Source organism: Heterodontus francisci, chromosome 27, assembly GCF_036365525.1.
Source record: "Heterodontus francisci isolate sHetFra1 chromosome 27, sHetFra1.hap1, whole genome shotgun sequence".
Lineage (NCBI taxonomy): Eukaryota > Metazoa > Chordata > Chondrichthyes > Heterodontiformes > Heterodontidae > Heterodontus > Heterodontus francisci.
In genome coordinates, this window is record NC_090397.1 from 73,289,384 (window position 1) to 73,301,970 (window position 12,587).

Consider the following 12,587-nt stretch of genomic DNA (forward strand, 5'->3'; position numbering starts at 1 on the left):
ACGACAGCATGAGGGTCTGTGGGGAAAAAAGGACTTGATTAGTCAAACAACGACTTCTTGTTTTATATTTCTTGTGTTATTATAATCAAGTGACCGTAGAGCTTGTATTTCTGTGCTTTGATCAATACTTGGCAAATGCTTGGAGAGGTTATTGATTTACATTTCAGCTGATTAGCTACTGAATTTAATGCTGTTCAATACCCAGGCCCAGAACCAGTTGTAATATATCACCAAGTTAATGAACCAGTGCAGAAGCTACTTTTATGGATTGTGCATGACAGTCACTTTTTTTTAATAATTCAGAAGCATCTGCAATGCTACGAATGGGAAGAATTCCGCTATTGAAGATGTATGTATAGTCTGGAAAAAATTAAATCCATTATGATGTCTTTTATCCCATATTTTTTAATCTGCTCAGGCTGAGCTGCAGTTATTGAATTTACATTGTAAATGGAATCTGAGTGTTTTGTGGTAATTAAATGTACTTTGTTGAGTTTAGGAACAGAATAACTTTTTAAATGTAGGGTACCTGCCACAATATTATGAACTTCAAAGATTTCTGTGGAACTAAGTCATATTCAAACCAGCTTTCTAATAGGGAACTGCACAGAGACACAGGCTTTTATTATTGTAAAGGGTGAGATAGAACTTAGTGCTATAAATGGTGAAACATCTATTACAACACCAACTGTAGGCTTCCCAAGTATAACTGCGAGTGAACACAATTAGCATTTTACCAATGTGTAGATAATGAGGTCATCGTGACAGCTGAGCCTCATTAGCAGAGACCGGGTGGGCTGTATTTGGAAGGTTAGAGCCCCGGGTCAGCCTGACAGATCCCAAACTCCTGCGGGGGATCCATTAGAAAAAGATAAGTCCAGAAGGGGTGGGAGGGGGCTTGTTCTCAGGAGTTGAGGGGGAACCTTGTGCAGCAAAGGCCTAGTTATTTTTGTGGAGCCCAGAGAACATCTCCCAGTCCAACAGGAATAAATAAAAACTTTCCTTTTTGGCTCAGCTTGGTTTCGATCACCAGCGACAACATCAGAATACCCACCCAGTCTTGTCCATAACCCGATTTGCTCATTGCAGGAGTCTATATCAGGCAGCCACCCAGCTGAGCCAGTGCTAGGCCCTGGAAAAGATGGAGACAGCCACCCTGCTGAGCCAGTTCTAGGCCCTGGAAAAGATGGAGACAGCCACACTGTTGGCAGGAATGGGCCATTCAATAATTCCTCAACAGCTTCAGGAGGTCTCAGAATCTCCCACAATGTCTTTATACTTTAGTACCAATAGAACAACAAATGCCAGGTTTCCCATTTAGCTGAAAACTTGAATTGAAGCATCTGTAGACAAAAAAATTGTGATACAAGAGTTTGGCTGACACATTCATATCTGAATCGATTTTGCTGTAAAAGTAAGACCAATTTTTGGAATCAATTTCTTCAAGACTGCCAGCTGTGGTCAGCGAACTGGGTTTCTCTGACCCTGTCTTTGATCTAAAAATACATAGAAGCAGAGGAATCGATTCAGTGTAGGCACAAAACCTAGATCGATAGAAAGGAAGCAGCCACCTGAAACTCACACAGATAATTCTTGTTTCAGGCGCACCAGAAGGCAGGACATCAGGAATGGTGACCCTCTAACCCAGTGCTCTGATCAACATCACAATGGTAAGTTAACAATGACTTCTTTCCTTTAGGCTCAATGGACTTTCAACATTTCTGACTAATTCTTCTATCAAATGATGTGATTTATATTTGTGACAGTGTACATGACATTTTTCAGACAAATTGATGCTTGGGTAGTTAATTTGGCTCAATTGTATCTATTGATGGAGCCACACTGGAGAATCCTGAGGGTCAGGTTTTCAGTTTTGATTTGGTGCAACATGCGATAAACTGCAAAGAATGGCTGAGTGGATTCATAGGCCGGGATTTTATGTGGCCTGCTGAGGTGGGGTCGGGGGGGGTGGGGGGGGGGCGGGGGATGGAGTATTGCGACGAGTGGTGGGGGGCATGGGGGGGGACCACTGTCAAGCAACCTTACCGGGGGCGGAATAGGCCGATGATGGCCTTGCTGCCCAGAGGCACAACCTATAAAACAAGGCAACCTCCTGCAGGTTTGGTGGGGGGTGTCCCTCTTCTGTGGGCATATGTGGCCCATGGATGACCCCAACGAGGAACCACTTTACCCCTCGGACACCCCTCCCCCTGGACTGTACGACCACCCACCAGCACCCCCTTGCCAGGGCTTTCTGCACTGGCACCGGTGACCCCGCCTTCCTTGCCTGAGGTCCGGGGTCCCAGTACTGGGCTTGGGTCCAAGACCTCTGCAGTACCGGCGAGAAAAGGCCGAGTGGGGTTGCGTCCGCCTTTTTGGCCTGGCGCCAGGAGCCCCAGCTCCAGCACAAAATCCAGCCCATAGTCTTATCTCCTCTCCCTTACCCTTCATTCCCTTTTCCTAAAATCTCTTTTCACAGTTATCCTATTTTTAATTCATCTGTCCTGACTTTGGGAGTTGCAAGTCTTTCCTTTTGCTTTCTCTCAAGAAGCAAGGTAATGCCAAGATTTAATCTCCTACACAAGTGAGATTGTGATCCTGAGACAGGAGAGCTGGAGATGGCCATCTCATGCATGCCATATGTGGAAAAGTTGATAATGCTGCATGTTGACTAATCTTGGGGCAATGAGAAGAAGAGAAGACAAGGAGATTAACAAAGATCTTAAGATTTTTTTCTGAATTATACCAAGTAAATGAGTAGGTGCTGTCATTAATTCATTCCCTCTTATTTTTCCTGATGTTCTCTCTTCCTTCTCTGAAGGGACTCACTCACTAGATTGGTTTTCACACTTTCACAAGATTCAGCCCTATAAGGAGAGATTAAGTAGATTGGGCCTACATTCTCCAGAGGTGATCTCCATTGAAACATATAAAATTGTGAGAGGGCTTAACAGGGTCAATGTCGAGAGATTGACAGGGTCAACGTTGAGAGGTTGATTGGGTCAATGTCGAGAGGTTACTTCCCTTAGCTGGAGAGCCTGGAACTAGGGGTCATCACCTCAGGATAAGGGGGTCGGCTATTTCGAACTGAGATGAAGATAAGTTTCTTCACTAAGGATGTGTTCACTAAGGTTGTGAATCTTCGGACTTTTCTACCTGAAAGGTTGTGGATCCTCAGTCGTCAAGTATATTCAAAGCTGCGATCAGTAGATTCTTGGACTCTAAGGTAATCAAAGGATATGGGGATCAGGTGGGAAAATGGAGTTGAAATTGAGGATCGGTGAGAGCTCTTATTGAATGATGGAGCAGGCTCGAGGGGCTGAATGGCCTACTCCTGCTCCTATTTCTTTTGTTCATAGTCCTGAGGTTTGGTTCTACTCAAAGCAGGTGATGTCCAATACTTTATCCAAGTAAGCACTCTTCATGCATAAGCCTTGGTATTGGCTGCCACCACACAGAGAGCCAAACCCATACCTGTCCTCATCCAATAGTCACACATCCACGTGTTACAATAAGGATAACAACTGGCAGCAAGAATCTTGACTGATTTTTCCCTTCCCTGTTCCCTGGGTGCTACTGGTAACCCAACTGAAATCAGGTAACTGAGCACAGACCAGGAAGGTCATCAACTTCTGCCCTGTAAAGTTTATATTTTACTGACTTCAGCAGCTCAGCCAATAGGGAAGGTCTAGCCATTTCAGTATTAATCATTATTTCTGTGTAGAATTGCTTGAAATTTCATTTTTAGAACTGCTATGGGCATAAATTAGACACGATGATAACCAAGTTAGCAGAACAAAGGCCTGTAAGTGATCTAGTCAGGCCACTGTTAATTTGATCAAGACCCTTTTTTTAGGTGACCTTGCTGAATGCCTATAATAAGCATAAGCTTCATTTTAACATTGAAATTAGGTTTCTGCAGCCACTTCAGACCCGGGTTCCGAAATCTGTTTTGACTTGTCAGAGCTTGTGATGCCCAAACTCTGACTAGTATTTCTGGGTCTTCAACTATCTAACCAGACCCTCAAAAAACCTCCAATATGCAGCTAAATTGTGTTCTTTGCAGAGTCGGAAGAGAAGAAAGAAAGACTTGCATTTATATAGTGCCTTTCACAGCCAGCAGACATCTCAAAGCACCTTGCAATCAATGAAGTCCTTTCGAAGTGTAGTCACTGTTGTAATGTAGGAAATGTGGCAGCCAATTTGCACACAGCAAGCTCCCACAAACAGCAATGTGATAACGGTGATCTGTTTTTGTGATGTTGGTTGAGGGAGAAATATTGGCCCCAGGACACTGGTGAGAATTCCCCTGCTCGTCTTCAAAATAGCACCATGGGATTTCTCACATCCACCTGAGAGGGCAGACAGGGGCTTCATCCAAAAAACAGTACCTCTGACATTGCAGCACTCCCTCAGTACTACTCTGGAGTGTCAACCTTGATTTTTGTGCTCAAGCCCTGGAGTGGGACTTGAACCCAGAACCTTGTAACTCAGAGCAGACATGCTCCTTCTGTCTCCATAAATAACTGCACTCCACTGCCACCTCACCTCGCCCTCCCTCCACTCATCGTCCAGATTCTCTCCTGATCTTGTTTTGTTTCAAAATGCCCAAATTGTAATTTATTCAACAATTCTGTTCCCCTTTGTGTAAAGAAATCTGCCTGGCTTGCCTTCTCAGACTAAATTTCTGCTTTTCACTGCATACTCCCTTGTATTTGAGAACTCCCCCACTGTGAACAATTTGTCTGAACCCATTTTGTGAAAACCCTTTCTAATCTTAAACACACCTGTTGGGTCACCTCAGACCTTCCTCTTTTACAAAGAGAACAAACCTAGTTATCATGATCTTTCTCTTAACTTAGATTTTTGATCACTGGAATCACTCCAGTTGCTGCTTATTTTTTTTTCCAAAATATACTTTATTCGTAAAAATCTATAAAACAATATATTACAAAACAGTTCCAAACAGCACCAAGTCGACAATACAAAAAGTGCAAAGGAGATCAGTTTCCTTCAATACAGGAGTGAGTTGCCTCACAACCCTTCCATTTCATTTTACATGCCATGTACATTTTGCAGCAAACCCATCTTTCCTGGATACAACCTGAGGGTTTTCCATGGATCCAGCCCCTCACTTCACCTTGCTGGGGGGACCTTACACAGTGGTCTTTCCCCATTGAGCCTTTGCCGCTTTAGTGCATCCCTCAGCACGTAGTCCTGGACTTTGGAATGTGCCAATTCGGTCGTGGACAACTCTTTGCGCTGGAAGACCAGCAAGATTCGGGCAGACCAAAGGGCGTCTTTCACCAAATTGATAGTCCTCCAACAGCAGTTGATGTTTGTCTCGGTGTGCGTCCCTGGGAACAGCCCGTAGAGCACAGACTCCTGTGTCACAGAGCTGCTTGGGATGAACCTCGACAAAAACCACTGCATCACTTTCCACACCTGCTTTGCAAAGACACATTCCAGGAAGAGGTGGGCAACTGTCTCTTCCCCACCACAGCCACCTAGAGGGCATTATGCAGAGGGTGTGAGACTCCGGGTGTGCAGGAAGGATCTGACGGGGAGGGCTCTTCTCACCACCAGCCAAGCTACATCTTGGTGCTTGTTTGAAAGTTCTGGTGATGAGGCATTCTGCCAAATGACTTTGGCAGTCTGCTCGGGGAACCATCCGACAGGATTCACCATCTTCTTTTCCGGTGGGGCCTTGAGGACATTCCGTGCAGACCACTGCCTGATGGATTGGTGGTCAAAGGTGTTTTTCTGCAGAAACTTTTCCACGAAGGATAGGTGGTATGGCACGGTCCAACTGATGGAGCATTCCGTGGCAATGTGACCAGGTCCATCCTTCGCAACACCGGGTACAGATAGAACCTCAGCACGTAGTGACACTTGGAGTTTGCGTACTGGGGATCTACGCACAGCTTGATGCAGCCGCACACGAAGGTGGTCATCAGGATGAGGGCGATGTTGCGTACATTTTTCCTGCCCTTATCCAGAGGTTTGAACATCGTGTCCCTCCGGATCCGGTCCATTTTAGATCCCCAGACAAAGCGGAAAATGGCTCGGGTGACCGCCACAGCGCAGGAGTGGGGTATGGGCCAGACCTGCTCCACGTACAGCAACAACGTGAGCGCCTCGCAGTAACTAGAACTGCACATATTATTCTGGATTGGATGTGTTTTACAACATCAGTTGATATGTTTTCCACCCCTCCACTAAATCAACCTGGGAACCCATTTGCCTTTTTTTGTAAGTTCTACTGTTGCAATTGGTTGAGGAAAATGGCAAATATTTACCTGAATCACTCAACCAGACCCACCAAGGTGTTTTTAAAATTGCAATTAGTCAAATGGAAATCAGAAAAAAATAGTGTTAGGAGATGAATAAATTATTTCCCTCTCTGTGCAAACAGTGCCAGTGATTTGATTGCATTTTGATATTTTAATAAATAAGTGACTGGGAGATTGAGGCAGTGTAATTTTTGTGATGCGACAATGTTACGGTCGAGTACCACAACATCACTTTCATCATTGTAACTGTAAAAGTACAGTGTAATGCTCCCAGTGCCAGGCAGTCTTCACTCTACCCACTTCAGCAAGACCACTGCAAAACTTCACTTGTGATGCAGTGAACTGCACTTCTGGAGCTGCATGGAACTGTGTCTCTCCAGATTGTGACAATTGAAATTTAGTAAATTACAGATTATCCAGACAGAAGTGGCCAAGTGAGTGATACATTATTGTGCAGCAAATTACTCTATTAGCTTCAATCTCATCCTGGAACATGTTTATGCCTGGAAGACCATTAACTGTTAGTTTCAGTATCTATTGCCAGTTACTGATTTACTTCCATTGCAACTAGTTACGCTTCAGACTTTGAATATGTCACCAACATCCACTAAACATTGATAAAAAGGATCTCAAAATATTTCTATATAGGTCCTGAGAATTACTGCCTCATGCACAAGGTTTTCTAATGCATTGGCTGCTCTTGTCAGGAGAAAATGTAAAATACATAAAAACTTTGTTTCATCACGAAACTTCGAGACAGTCATAAACGCACAGCCACATTTGGCACTGCTGCCCTCTGGTGGAAAGTTCTAAACAGAGTTTTGTCATATTTCCAACACATGGATGGATGGCTCTGTTGTAAACTTTTGGAACTTGTCCATTTAGCACATGCACTGAAATATATTAAATGTACCCTGTGGTTCACAATATTGTCACTAAGTCAGTCAATGTCTGTTTGATACAAAGTGTGTTTACAAAGTTAAACATTTACAAAGGAAACATTTTTGTAAATATAAGATTTTAAATCCATTGTAGCATTCGTCACATTGCATATTACAAAGGGGTGAAATCATGTTTGTAATGTTGACATATTAGCACTTTAATGTGTCCACTATTTTAACAGAGGTAATTGAGATGCTGACTCAGTTAAAACAGAGCACAAAGGGATTTTATCTGAATGTGTTTAGATACTAATATTGTAAAGTATGGGTTTCACACCCAACTTTCTGGTAATTCTTCCTGGCTGGGTTTATCATGCAGAAGTCTGAGGTTCCCAGTGTTCTATAATGAGACTTTGTCCAAGCATGAAGACAATTTTTCTACAGTAAGAGGTTTACAATAGGTTTTTGTTACGATAGGGTTTGAACTGATGGATGATTTATTGGGCGTCTACAAACCAACCACACACATTCCCAAAGATTCTTTATCACTATGAATGTTCTCCATTTACAAGAACATGAATAACTGGTTGATATATAATCCCTTATGCTGGACCTAGCAGAATGCTAGGAACAGACAGGAGATTCTGTGGTCGCGAACGAGACTCCCGGATGGTATGTTGCCTCCCGGGTGCCAGGGTCAGGGATGTCTCTGATCGAGTCTACAGGATTCTTAAGGGGGAGGGGGAGCAGCCAGAGGTCGTGGTACATATCGGTACCAATGACATAGCTAGGAAAAGGGATGAGGACCTGAAAAGTGAATATAGGGAGTTAGGTTGGAAGCTAAAAGGCAGGACGAGCAGAGTAGTAATCTCAGGATTGTTACCGGTGCCACGTGCTAGTGAGGCTAGAAACAGGGAGCGAGTGCAGCTGAACACGTGGCGACTGACCTGGTGTAGGAGGGAGGGATTCAGATATGTGGATCATTGGGATACCTTCTGGGGAAGGTGGGACCTGTACAAGAAGGACGGGTTGCATCTGAACTGGAGGGGCACCAATATCCTGGGCGGGAGGTTTGCTAGAGCTCTTCGGGAGGGTTTAAACTAGTTTGGCAGGGGGATGGGAACCGGAGCCACAGATCAGTGGATGGGGTAGCTGTTGAACAGGCAGATACAGAGTGCAGAGAGTCTGTGAGGAAGGTGAGACAGTTGACAGGGCAAAGTTGCAGCCAGTATGATGGGTTGAAGTGTGTCTATTTTAACGCAAGAAGTGTCAGGAATAAGGGTGATGAACTTAGAGCATGGATCAGTACTTGGAGCTACGATGTTGTGGCCATTACGGAGACATGGATATCACAGGGGCAGGAATGGATGTTGGATGTTCCGGAGTTTAGATGTTTCAAAAGGAATAGGGAGGGAGGTAAAAGAGGTGGGGGAGTGGCATTGTTAATCAGGGATAGTATCACAGCTGCAGAAAGGGAGGTCGTCGAGGAGGGTTTGTCCACTGAGTCATTATGGGTGGAAGTCAGAAACAGGAAAGGAGCAGTCACTTTGTTGGGAGTTTTCTATAGACCCCCCAATAGCAGCAGAGACATGGAGGAACAAATTGGGAGGCAGATTTTGGAAAGGTGCAGAAGTAACAGGGTTGTTGTCATGGGTGACTTCAACTTCCCTAATATTGATTGGAACCTCCTTAGAGCAAATAGTTTGGATGGAGCAGTTTTTGTCAAGTGTGTCCAGGAAGGTTTCCCGACTCAATATGTAGATAGGCCGACTAGAGGGGAGACTATGTTGGACTTGGTGCTTGGCAACGAACCAGGTCAGGTGGCAGATCTCTCAGTGGGAGAGCATTTCGGTGATAGTGATCACAACTCCCTGACCTTTACTATAGTCATGGAGAGGGACAGGAGCAGACGGGATGAGAAAATATTTAATTGGGGGAGGGGGAATTACAATGCTATTAGGCAGGAACTGGGGAGCATAAATTGGGAACAGATGTTCTCAGGGAAATGCACGACAGAAATGTGGAGGTTGTTTAGGGAGCATTTGCTGCGACTGCTGGATAGGTTTGTCCCGATGAGGCAGGGAAGGGATGGTAGGGTGAAGGAACCTTGGATGACAAGAGATGTGGAACAGCTAGTCAAGAGGAAGAAGGAAGCTTACTTAAGGTTGAGGAAGCAAGGATCAGGCAGGGCTCCAGAGGGTTACAAGGTAGCCAGGAAGGAACTGAAAAATGGACTTAGGAGAGCTAGAAGGGGACATGAAAAAATCTTGGCGGGTAGGATTAAGGAAAATCCCAAGGCGTTCTACACTTATGTGAGGAACAAGAGGATGGCCAGAGTGAGGGTAGGGCCGATCAGGGATAGTGGAGGGAACTTGTGCCTGGAGTCGGAGGAGGTAGGGGAGGTCCTAAATGAATATTTTGCTTCAGTATTCACTAGTGAGAGGGACCTGGTCGTTTGTGAGGACAGCGTGGAACAGGCTGATATGCTCGAACAGGTTGAGGTAAAGAGGGAGGATGTGCTGGAAATTTTGAATGATATGAGGACAGATAAGTCCCCGGGGCCAGACGGGATATACCCAAGGATATTACGGGAAGCGAGGGAAGAGATTGCTGCGCCTTTGGCGATGATCTTTTGCGTCTTCACTGTCGAGTGAAATATTTATTTAAAATGTCGAGTATGTACACACGTCATTGTGGAAAACCTTGCTGATCTTGGGGGTAGTACCAGATGATTGGAGGGTGGCAAATGTTGTTCCCTTGTTCAAGAAAGGGAATAGGGATAACCCTGGGAATTATAGACCAGTCAGTCTTACGTCGGTAGTGGGCAAATTATTGGAGAGGATTCTGAGAGACAGGATTTATGATTATTTGGAAAAGCATAGTTTGATTACAGATAGTCAGCATGGCTTTGTGAGAGGCAGTCATGCCTCACAAGCCTTATTGAATTCTTTGAAGATGTGACAAAACACATTGATGAAGGAAGAGCAGTGGATGTGGTGTATATGGGTTTTAGCAAGGCGTTGGATAAGGTTCCCCATGGTAGGCTCATTCAGAAAGTAAGGAGGCATGGGATACAGGGGAAGTTGGCTGTCTGGATACAAAATTGGCTGGCCCATAGAAGTCAGAGGGTGGTAGTAGATGGAAAGTATTCAGCATGGAGCTCGGTGACCAGTGGTGTTCCACAAGGATCTGTTCTGGGACCTCTGCTCTTTGTGATTTTTATAAATGACTTGGATGAGGAAGTGGAAGGCTGGGTTAGCAAGTTTGCCGATGACACAAAGGTTGCTGGAGTTGTGGCTAGTGTGGAGGGCTGTTGTAGGTTGCAACGGGACATTGACAGGATGCAGAGCTGGGCTGAGAAGTGGCAGATGGAGTTCAACCTGGAAAAGTGTGAAGTGATTCATTTTGGAAGGTCGAATTTGAATGCGGAATACAGGCTTAAAGACAGGATTCTTGGTAGTGTGGAGGAACAGAGGGATCTTGGGGTCCATGTCCATAGATCGCTCAAAGTTGCCACCCAAGTTGATAGGGTTGTTAAGAAGGCCTCACACTTTATATTTTTTTCTTTTGCAACATTGCAGTTTCAGAACAGCACCATTAGACAATGGTTTATCATTTTTTTAAATAATTTTTGTTACCTTGCTGAAACTTGGGTAATTAGAAGTTTAACAACAATAGGATAAATAAGAGCATGTTAAAATTTTAGAGTTTCAACCTGATAATAGGCTTTATAATTAGAGGAGTAATTCATCTCATGTGGTAACACATCTGCAGTAAAGGTGTAGATTTTAGTCCAGTGTTGCAGCTGGCTGCAGTTCGGTAGATTTGGGGTAGGAATTCCTCTCAGGTGATAGGGGATCAGCTGCCTGTTCTACACAGTGACTGATATTTAATATTCCCTTAACTGTAATGGAAGAATATCAGGCACTGCATATAATGGCAGCCAATCAGATATTGACCGAGATGAGTTTCTACTGCTTTCCCTTTGCGTTTTCACCATCTTGTGTCACTGGGGTATGAGTTTCTGTTCCCCTGACTCCCTGCATAATGAACGCTCAGTCTCAGCAAGGTTTCTGGTACATATTGAAAGTTGATCTATACTGACTAGGCAACAAACTCCCCTGCTCCCCCAAACCTTCTACCTCTCTGTCTCCTCCTTTAAGTCTCTCCTTAAAGCCTACTGTTTCATCACAGCTTTTGGTCACCTGTCCTAATATCTCCTTGTGTGGCTCGGTGTCAAATTTTGTCGCTAACACTCCTGTGAAGCACCTTGGAACATTTTACAACTTAAACACAAAGAACATAAGAACAGGAGCAGGAGTAGACCATTTGGCCCCTCGTGCCTGCTCTGCCGTTCAATACAATCCTGGAGGATCTTCTACATCAATTCCACTTTCCTGTTTTCTCCCTATATCCCTAATTCCTTTAGTTCCTAAAAGTCTGTTTATCTCAGTGTAAAATATACTCAACGATGGAGCATCCACAACCCTCTGGGGTAGAGAATTCCAAAGATTCACAACCCTCTGAGTGAAGAAATTTCTCCTCATCTCTGTCCTAAATGGCTGATCCCTTATCCTGAGACTGTGACCCCGAGTTTTAGAAAGTGAGGAACTGAAAGTAATTAGTATCAATAAAGATGTAGCACCCGAAAAATTAATTGGATTGAAAGTTGATAAATCCCCTGGACCAGATGAGCTACATCCCAGAGTATTGAAGGAGGCTATGGAGATAGTGGATGTCTTTCAAAATTCTATTAATTCTATGGAAAGGTTCCTGCAGACTGGAAAGTAACAAATGTAACCCCACTATTTAAGAAGGGAGTGAGAGAGAAAACAGAGAATTGCAGACCTCTTAGTTTGGTGCTAGTAACAGGGAAATTGTTAGAATCTATTATAAAGGATGAGATAACTGGACACTTGGAAAATAATGATATGATTGAGCAGAGTCAACATGGATTTGTGAAAGGGAAATCATGTTTGACAAACCTGTCAGAGTTGTTTGAATATGTAGATAAAGGAGAACCAGTGGATGTGTTGTATTTGGATTTTCAGAAGGCTTTTGATAAGGTCCCACACAAGAGGTTAGTGAACAAAATTGGAGCACATGGGATTGGAGGTAATATACTGCAATGGATTGAGAATTGGTTAACAGACAGAAAGCAGAGAGTAGGAACAAATGGGTCATTCTCAGGATGGCAGGCTGTTACTAGTGAGGTATCGCAAGGATTAGTGCTGGGGCTACAGCTGCTCACAATCTGTATCAATGATTTGGATGTGGGGACCGAATATAATTTTCAAATTTGCTGATGACACAAAACTAGGTGGGAGTGTAAGTTGTGAGGAGGATGCAAGGAGGCTTCAAGGGGACTTGGACAGGCTAAGTGAATGGGCAAGAACACGGCAGATGGAATATA

General features: G+C 44.2%; 1 protein-coding gene across 4 annotated transcripts in view; it reads left to right on the forward strand.

The window, feature by feature from the left end:
• Window positions 1-12,587, forward strand: part of sema3ab (sema domain, immunoglobulin domain (Ig), short basic domain, secreted, (semaphorin) 3Ab) — a 500,953-nt gene that overhangs the window by 463,649 nt on the left and 24,717 nt on the right. For all 4 annotated transcript variants that reach the window (XM_068059617.1, XM_068059616.1, XM_068059615.1 and 1 more), the window contains one exon: window positions 1,603-1,670. In XM_068059617.1, coding sequence (XP_067915718.1) covers window positions 1,603-1,670 — 68 coding nt within the window. The remainder of the gene's footprint in view (window positions 1-1,602; window positions 1,671-12,587) is intronic.